We start from the raw sequence: 10,058 nt of genomic DNA on the forward strand, positions 1-10,058 counted from the left end.
GACATTCGCATCATCCCTGGAATATTAGTTTTGAAATATCCACAAAATTTTGCACCGCCAGTTACCTATCACATAAATTACTTATATTCTAAGCAAAATTTTCAAAAAAAAAAAATTTTTTTTGTTATAAATTTATTTTACCCAATTAATAATTTAAAACAACTTCTTCACTCACCTTCTTCTATTCATATTATATTTATTTCTTCGTTGTAATACTGTTATTTTACCATCCATACCTTCTGTAGATAATTAATAATAAACTTTTAATTGCAATACGTATTTTGGCATTTGACAGTTTTTTTACATTTAAAATAATTGGTTGTCACTTAGGAAAATGATAGGACAAAACAAAATATAAGTACACAGGTACGTAATAAAAATTAATTAAAATAAAAAATATTGTAAAAGATTTATTTTTTGTCGTTTTTTTTCCTTAAAGCTTAAGCGTTGGCAATAATAATAATACTTTTCATTGTATCACTGGCTAAACTCGCTACCTGAACAATTATAAGGCACTTATTTATTGTTACTGTTATTATAGACGATCCCGTAGGTTTAAGCATTTTTTTAATCTCAAAAAATAAGTACGCATTCTTCAATCTTATTTTCATCCCTAAGTGTGCCTATAAAAATCAATTAAAAAAATCGAGCATTTTTTATAATCTCACATGATGACATTTCACTACAAAACAAGTCATGAAAACATAAAAAATTTGCACTAACTGTAAAGCTATTAAGTATCTAAAAGAATTTTTGTAAATTTAAGTATCAAACACGTATCAAAAACAAAAAAAAACAAAACTTATGTCTCTTTTTTAACAGTAAATAGCATCGCCTGTGCAAACAATACAGCATCGTGTACTGTAGGAAATATTATAAACTGATTTGTTCTGTTTTCATGTACGTTACATTTCATAAGAACCTCGTACACGGGCCCTGCAACAAAAAAAAATTACACGCTCGTTGTCAATGCCTTACCAAGCCTGTTACGTATTACCTGAGCAGCCCGTAAAGTAAACTTCTATGTTCAATTGTTTGTAAACGTTACATATTTGTCTCAGTTGATCAACCCCAGCCGGATCTATGTAGGAAAGGGCCGAAAAATCGATTATAACGCATTTGATCAGCATATCTGCCGATTCGTCGTAATTATGCGTTTCTCCTTGTCTTGCACGTTTACTAAGCACCTTTATGGGGTCGAAACCCACTCTCTTATACAGTAAAGTGCGAAATAGTGTTTTGGATGAAAAGTTCAAGCTTCCAGTATAATGGAATATTTTTATACCATGAATTTCTTGAACCTACAAGAATACATGTCAAAAAAATCCCTGCAAGACCTTTCCTTTTATTTACAATCTTCCAACGTTTCGCTCTCAGATGAGAGGGCTTCCTCAAAGACAATTGTATTGTTAGACAGATGGATTACTAACAATCTTCTTAAGTTTCAGAAAATACGACAAACGGCGCAGTAAACGCCATCTGTAGCACGACGCTACATTTTAGGATTACGTATACTCCAACAACGTAATCCTAAAATGTAGCATCGTGCTACAGATGGCGTTTACTGTGCCGTTTGTGGTATTTTCTGAAACGCGCTGTTAAGACAGCAGGTAAAAGTCGGTCTGTGTTCTGCCGGAGCTGCCTGCGGCGCGCTGGTGAGATCCAAAGAGATCGAAATCGCGATCCGCGTCCGGCAGTTTCGACAGAATACAGACCACTTCGAATTATTTTATTTAATCTTCTTAAGAACCTAGCCATTACTATATTTTAGCTGTAGCTACTTTGGAACGAACTATACAACTACCCTTGAGGAAGGTCCACATCCATTTGAGAGCGAAACGTTAGGAGACTGCATAATAAACAGAAAAAAATTTTGACCTAACTTGGTTCAGAGTGATTTTCCTTAACTTTAACGTTTTTGTAACACAATATTTTTTTCGTTTAGAAACACTCACCCCCTTGTACCTCTTGATGTCCAGATAAAGGTCAGTGCTTGGCAAAACACCCAACAAACACGTGTAGGGCCTATTGCCCCTCACTAAAAGACTGAACAACGATATAATTACTCCCGCCAGGAGTCCTATGTCAATGTCCACCAAAACGGTGGTAAAAAAGGTGACAATCCATACAAATGCATCCCATTTACTTAACTTCCAATATTTCCTCAAATCTTGGAACTGCATTAGCATCCCCTTAAGGGCTACTACGATTATACTGGCCAAAACGCACTGTAATTTATTTGGTTTATATTTGCAAAACTTTTACAACAACGAAATACGCGGTCTGTTCAAAAAGTATCACGAATTTTGAATTTCCGTGGGTTATGTAATTGGATTTTCGTTTTTTTTTGTGGCGTTATGTTGGTACTCATATCTCTCACTGATACCGACAAGTTCTGCCATGTTGCATGTTCAGTAAATTTTTGACAGCTGTTTTGCTGACGTGTTTTTGCTCGTCTTCGATTTTTGCCTATTCCAAAAGTGGATCAAAGAATCTGTACCAAATTTAGTGTTCCGAATGTTGACTGTAGCATATGGTGAAGCTACTTTAGACCGAAGCAACGTTTATCGGTAGTACAAAATGTTCTCAGAGGGCCGAGAAGATGTGAACGACGAGGAGCGTGCCGGACGTCCGAGTGCATCATCAACAACAGACGAAAACATTGACGAAGTCAAGAAAATAGTACTGTCAAATCGTCGAATCATCGTTAGAAAAGTTGGTGAGGATCTAAATATATCGACTGACTCCTACCATTCGATTTTTACCAATGATTTGGGCATGAGACGGATCGCCGCAAAATTCGTACCAAAATTGCTCAATTTCGACCAAAAACGGCATCGCATTAACATTGCTAAGGAGCTGTTGAACTCTGTCCGCGACGACTCAAATTTACTCCAGAGGGTCATAACTGGCGATGAATCATGGGTTCATGGTTATTACGTGGAAACCAAAGCTCAATCATCCCAACGGAAGCAGCCGCACGAGCCAAGACCGAAAAAAGCGCGCCAAGTTAGGTCGAATGTAGTGTCCGACCGAAAGTTCGGTTTAGTTTCGGTTTCGATACAAGCGATTTATTTTGTTTTGTTTATTACTTAAATATTAAGTTCCTATACTTATTGTGATATTGGGTAACAATAACAAAAGTAATTTTATGTTTAATATTATATAAAAAAAGCATGAATAATCTTCAAAAGAAAAATGGGTCTAGTCTACTATACTTACTCAAATAAACATCTCACCTATTTTAAGTATTTTTAAGGCGCAATTAAAGTATTTCCTTAAATGAGGGGTTGTTATGTTGATTTTGATTTGATTATCAATAAGTGAAAATGTCAAAGACTGCAGAGCTATGTGATTCAAAGATAAAAAAATAAAACTGACTGATTATAACGTTTTCTTTATTTTTCTCTCAAAACACGATCCTTATAAGGAAGTTTCGGTTTCGGTTTCGGTTTCGGTCGTAAAAACCAGTTTCGGTCGGACACTAGTCGAATGAGAAGGTTTTGCTTACAGTTTTCTACGATTGCAGGGGCGTGGTGCATCATGAGTTCTTGCCACAGGGTAGAACGGTCCATAAGGATTATTACCTGCAAGTTATATCCAAATTGCGCGAAGCAATCTGCCAGAAACGCCCGGATTTGTGGAAGAACAAAAATTGGCTTTTACACCATGATAACGCCCCTGCTCATACATCGTTGCTTGTGCGCGAATTTTAGGCCAAAAACAACACACTAATAATGTCGCACCCACCGTATTCTCCAGATCTGGCCCCCTGTGACTTTTGTTGTTCCCGAAACCGAAGAGGCCCGTGAAAGGACAACGCTACGCTACGATTAACGAGATAAAGACGGCATCGAAGGAGGAGCTGAACAAGATCACAGAAAACGATTTCTTGAAGTGCTTCGAGGATTGGTAAAAACCTTGGCACAAGTGTATAATATCTGATGGGGATTACTTTGAACAAACCTCGTATACCTACAGGGAGCTATAAAGAGAAACTTACTTTTGGCAAGGGTTCAAAGATGGGACCGATCCACATCAGTACAAAGAGCAACAGGAAGCACGAAATGATTGAAGCAATTTGGGTGATTCCCCCGACGTTGTACTGAATGAGAGATCTAGAGAGGGATGCTGAAATCGGCATACACGAAAAAAAGCTGCCAGTAAAGTTGCTTAAGCTCTAAAAAACAGAATAACAATTGTCTACCACAAAAAAAGTTCTTTGCGATGGTAACTTCATACCATGGCCAAAAGTTCTTGATTCGCGTCGACCTCGTAGCGGCCCTTTTGGGCCAAAAGGAACGCCATCGATATTTCAACTGTGTAAGAAATTATCATCACCACGAAACATTCCAAAAAAATGTCTTTAACAAGAGACAGTGTCGGTACAGTGGGTGCTGGAAGACTAAAAAAAATCTTGCTTGGTCTTTACATCTATTATTACCTAACCTAACCCTAGCAATTTCAGGTTAGTGTACAGTAACCACCGAGAAAAAAAGATCCCTTACCCCGTTGGAATATAATTAATTATATTAACACCCTGGTCTTCGCTCAAATTGAAACAATATGACACCAAAGTCCCTGCTATTACAGCGATCAATTCTATAGGCATTGGTATTCTAGTTCTCTTCGCTATCCACGGCTAGAAAAGTTGTTATAAATAAAATTTTTGTAAAGATATTGACTTTTCTTTACCTTTAGATACTCGTTATTTAAGTACATTACTATGGAAAATACGAAAGAAATTAGCAGAACTGTACGATTAGCCTCAGGCAGAGCTAATACCACGTCTTGTAATGTCTGCAAATGCAAATGGCATGATAATTACGTATTTTATAATATGAAACAAAAGATAAACGTACAGGTAATTTAGAATTACATGGGCCTTCAACCACGCGAGATGCAGACCTTAATATTATATTCGTATTGTACAATATGAAAACACTAACTCGTTGTTAACCATGCTGTAATACAGCTAAAGACAACGAATGCATTTAGATGGTTAAAATTGGGACAGATCAAGGATCGAGCGGAGTTTTGTCACAGCTGAACTCAAGGCGAAGGTTCAAGTCATTCTAAATTACCTCTACCTAACTATTAATACCTTTACTAGTTTGAAATATCCTGCTCTTTTACGAATTGGGATTCCCAATAGATCTTTTAATTGAGAAAAGAAGACATGAAATGCAGACGCACAGGTAAATCCATTGACCAGGGTCTCTGACAACAGATTAGTTATTATACCTAATCTAAATACGTACATTACTATCTAAAAAAACAACGGGCTTGTTACGGAAAATTATTTTACAATTAAATAAAACAAATGTTTTTAATTTTCGTTTGTACTGGTAGAAAAAGTAGATCCAAATTGAACAAAAAAAAAACAGTTTATGACATGTGCTAAAAATATAAATACCTGTATAAGGGCAACTGTAAAAGTGACCGCTGTGGCAACTTCCATGTTGGTATAAATGGGACCGTTAGGGTCGGTACCATTTTGTAACACTAAGGTGCCGTTGGATAAAAATTCGGCATTACTGTGTTTCGTCACTATTTTGCCCGTCATGAGACATACTATAGCAAAGGTACCTGCAACGGGGTAATTACAAACGCCATTTTAATTAGAAAGTCTTTAATGTAATAGTGTTACCAATGGAGGCGTGTCTAGAAGTTCCAAAGAAAAAATATATGAGTACCGGAAAAAAGGCCATGTAGATGCCCACTATGGGAGGTAAATTGCCCAACATACCATACGCCATACCCTTAAAAATGAATAACATGTAATTTACTAATTTTTCGTTTTTCGTCATCGTGGAAAATATTATTTTAACCCATTTGGTACCATTTGATGCGAGATATAATTAGAAACCAATAATTCATTTGACTTTAAAATCACATATTTCCTGGCAGGTAGGGACGGTTCAAATAAGGGGTGCATTATTCTCAGAATTATTAGGCATAGGCTGTTTATAGTTTCACTAAAATTTTTTGGTCATAAGTACATTGCTAACCAGGACAGTATCGGAATGCATTTTAGGACAGGTAGTGAGCAAACTGAACCGCTTGCTCCGTTGTTAGGCATTCTATGACATTTGAGATGTTCGAAATCACTGTTGCCAACCTACTACAGGAAAAAATCCCACGCACAGGTCCAAAAAATCCCATATTTTCTCTAAAAATCCCTCCACGCGCAGGTCCAAAAAGTCCCATATTTTCTCTAAAAATCCCTCCAACTTATTACTATTATTATTTTTTAATTCGTTAATTTAATCGTTTATTCGAAGAAAAAATATACAATATTTTTGTAAACATGGACAACTTTTCGTGTCGATAGTATAATACCGATAATTTTATTGTATGTAGTTATCTCGTTTCCCAAAAATGCAGACAAAACCAGGCCTTGGGGGTTTAGATGTTTAGATGTTCGGATTTTGGAACAATACACCAATTCAAACATTTATTTTTATTAGTTTTAACATCTGTTTCTGATCTGTTGACTGGTCACTTTCAAGATGTTAGCTGAAGACCATACAATGATACGAAAACAATATACAATTCAAAAAAGTTCAAGACAATTTATCGTAGGGACTTGAGCAGGTACCTGCAGGCTGCACCAGTAGGCTTGAACGCACGTCGCCGTCGTATATCAACCGTTTCATCGTAAAGCATTATACGATTATAGCTGACAAAATTTTACGATTACAATTAGAAAAATGAGCGCCTTCATAATATAATATCAGGTCAACAAAATCAAACAAAACCAACCAGAAAATGGCAAATTACAAAAAATCCTGCAAAAATAAGGAAAAATCCCTTTATCCCTCGAGAACGTCAAAAATCCCTCGAATTGGCAACACTGCTCGAAATCACCTCCAATGTACCATCAATTCTATCAATCACTTGTTCTTACTACAGAGAGAGTCGCCACCGGGACATTTATAGTTTCTTTCAAACCCTTCCCAAGCACGGTATAATTGACAAAAAAAAAGTACCTGGGGTATATGCATTACGGCTACGGTTATTCCACTCAAAATGTCCCCTATGATGTCCGATCTCCAGTTGTATTCCGGCAACCATTTTAAAATTGGGACAGTATCCGAAACGTATTCTCTACAGTCACAAGAACAGAGCACCTTTCGACACACCTGACCATCTAAAAAGATTTTCGCGTAAGCCCAAAATATTACACCAACAAATAAAAATAAAAAGATTTGTGGGGTCCTACATGGTATATATTAGGAGATTTGTAGATGATAAATAATAAGTTCGTAATGATTGCTATTGTAGATTTAGAAAAAGCTTTTGACAATGTTAAATGGGACAAGATGTTAAATATACATAAAAATGTAGGGATGAGTTACAGAGATGTAGAAGAGTGATACTTAGTTTGTATAAAGAGCAACAGGCAGTTATAGAGATGGGGCTGCAACGTAGAGAAGTAAATAATGGGAAGGGAATCAGACAGGGATGCGATCAACATCGTTAAAGACAGTACAACTGTAGGGATATCTATACAGGTATATGATATAGCAGTATTAGATCTAGCAAGGAGGACTTAGAGACAGCTTTAAATAAAAGACAAAACAGTACTGTATGAGAATAGAACAAACAGAATAGCTCAAAACCCCAACGCCAAAACACGACACTGTAGTTGTCCGAAGCACTTTTCGGTAACAAAGTTACCTTCTTCAGGGACTGAAGTAAAACTGTAGTGGCTGATTTTAGGTATCTAGGAGGTAAGATAAGTCAAGACGGAAGGAGTAGTAGGGATGTAAAGCAAAGGATAGCGCAGGGTCGAGTTGCCTTCAATAAAAAGAAGTCACTTCTATGTTCGCGAACGGTTAATTTAGAAATTCGAAAAAGATTGTTAAAGGTGTATGTTTGAAGAGCGGCGCTGTACGGGTGCGAAACATGGACGATGGGCGCGACGAAAAAGAAAAGATTAGAAGCGCTCGAAATATGGTGTTATAGGCGAATGATGAGGATACCGTGGACAAAGAAGGTTATAAATTAAGAGGTATTCGAAAGAATAGCAGAATAGACGACTTTATAGAAGTCAATAAGAAATAGGCAAGATAGGTTGGTAGGACACCTTCTCATGCATGAAGGTCTAGTCAGAGACATATTATAGGTAGAAACAGGACTTAAGGGTGTGGGATTTTCTAGTTTCAGGGAAATGCGAAAATTAGCTCAGGATAGGAAGGAGTGGAGATGCGTGTCCAACCAGTATTAGGACTGATGACCTTATGACGATAACGATGAATTGATATATGTTAATTTATGGTGCAATTGGACAATCTTAAAAAATATCTAATTCGAATTTTTCAATTTTCTTTTAGTTCACTCTACCACCTCATAATTTACGAAATTTCACTGGAATTGTACCGATTATTTCATAGATTTGCAAGCTTACATGTAGTGTGCGGCTTCCCATATAGGGTAGCTTCGTTAAGGTCTTCTATTTGATACACAGGTCTTTCCACATGAAGCGCTGCTTTCTCCAGTTGTCCATTGCGCTCCATCAGACTAAAAATTTCCAAGGTTTTCTTACCATTCATTTAAGAGAACTTAACTGTATACAAAATATTATGCCTATTCTTGGATTATATTTATAAAAAAACAGAACAATTATTTGGTTATTAGTTTCTTTGCTCGCAATAACGTTGAACTAAACTTAGTACAGTGGTTTTTGTCACAATATCTTGTTTACTACGTTCATCCCAATTACGTAAAGATGAAATATTCCAGTAGATACTTGTGCAATTTTATTAGGTAAGTTGTAAATATTTTATGATATCAATTGAATTTTGCTACACGCTCACAACAGAGATAAAATTTTGTGGATGAATATAAAAATGTAATTTTTAATAGGTTTTATACTCTAAAAAGTCATAGACAAGATGTTTATTATACGATAAAAATATTAACTATTCTGTTTTAGTGGCATTTGATCTGATAACAGATTAATTTCTTCATGACTTCAGCTTGCATATATTTTTAATAAACAAGTCTTTTATAAAACATTTTTTTTTTAGAATATACATTTCTTCAGGTGGAAGACTCTTAACGTAATTACAAAACCCTTATGCACTAAATTATTGTAGTGGGGGTCTAAACTAAAACTAATACTAAAAGCTACTAAACATTTAAAAGTGTAGAAAAATTTATATCTATTTTTATCATTAATAACTAATCCTAATCTATTTAATTTATTGATCTGTAGACTTTCTAATAGGTTTAATTTAAGTCCTTTATTTTCAAGATGTAAAACTTTGTAATTGTCGTCAAAACTATGATTATTATCTTTCATATGACTTTTATTTCTTGCACCTGAAGAAGCTACCGCGGGGCGAAATGTACATTGTGGTACAGTAAACATTCTTTGTAACTTGTGTTTGTGTTATTGGTTTCTACATTAAAATGAAGTTACAATACCTAAAAGCTTCATCAATTCAATTTTGTTAGAATGCTAAATTGTATAAATATTTAGTTTTCGTAATACGTCCCTATATCCCTGTGGTATCGACACTATTTTCTTTAAGTCATGACAAGTTTGCATGTATAACAGAAAATTTCAGTATTTAAGACAATTATTATGTCGGTAAAAAAAAAATGTCAGTATCTAGCAAGGAGGACTTAGAGACAGCTTTAAATAAAAGACAAAACAGTACTGTATGAGAATAGAACAAACAGAATAGCTCAAAACCCCAACGCCAAAACACGACACTGTAGTTGTCCGAAGCACTTTTCGGTAACAAAGTTACCTTCTTCAGGGACTGAAGTAAACTAAACCTAAATGAGAACTAATCCTAATTTATACTGATAGTTGTTAAGGTTCAGTGAACATGACCCGAAGCCAACAAGGTAGATGTTCAATGGACCTTAACATCATCATCATAAACGTAATTAAACTAAACTAAATAGCGGAGATCCAGGGATGGGACCGTTGTCATTGTTAAGAACAATTTGTTTATTTTTATAAATGTATAAACTTTCAAAACTGTTTAGTAAACGATTATTCCTAACTTCTTTAACTAACTTAAGGTTATTAATATTAA

The 10,058-nt window shown here is 35.5% G+C and overlaps 1 protein-coding gene across 6 annotated transcripts in view; it reads right to left on the minus strand.

Annotated features, from left to right (window-relative positions):
• Positions 1-395: 395 nt before the first annotated feature.
• The window catches only part of LOC108735829 (prestin), a 15,511-nt gene continuing 5,848 nt past the window's right edge, over positions 396-10,058 (minus strand). For all 6 annotated transcript variants that reach the window (XM_018468007.2, XM_018468006.2, XM_018468004.2 and 3 more), the window contains 12 exons: positions 8,414-8,526; positions 6,993-7,153; positions 5,651-5,762; positions 5,417-5,589; positions 5,105-5,269; positions 4,696-4,800; positions 4,509-4,642; positions 4,243-4,405; positions 4,004-4,180; positions 1,956-2,228; positions 998-1,301; positions 396-936 (listed from right to left, as the gene is read on the minus strand). In XM_018468007.2, coding sequence (XP_018323509.1) covers positions 803-936; positions 998-1,301; positions 1,956-2,228; positions 4,004-4,180; positions 4,243-4,405; positions 4,509-4,642; positions 4,696-4,800; positions 5,105-5,269; positions 5,417-5,589; positions 5,651-5,762; positions 6,993-7,153; positions 8,414-8,522 — 2,010 coding nt within the window. In that variant the 5' untranslated portion in view covers positions 8,523-8,526 and the 3' untranslated portion in view covers positions 396-802. The remainder of the gene's footprint in view (positions 937-997; positions 1,302-1,955; positions 2,229-4,003; positions 4,181-4,242; positions 4,406-4,508; positions 4,643-4,695; positions 4,801-5,104; positions 5,270-5,416; positions 5,590-5,650; positions 5,763-6,992; positions 7,154-8,413; positions 8,527-10,058) is intronic.

This window comes from Agrilus planipennis, unplaced genomic scaffold, assembly GCF_000699045.2.
Source record: "Agrilus planipennis isolate EAB-ADULT unplaced genomic scaffold, Apla_2.0 scaffold69, whole genome shotgun sequence".
NCBI lineage: Eukaryota > Metazoa > Arthropoda > Insecta > Coleoptera > Buprestidae > Agrilus > Agrilus planipennis.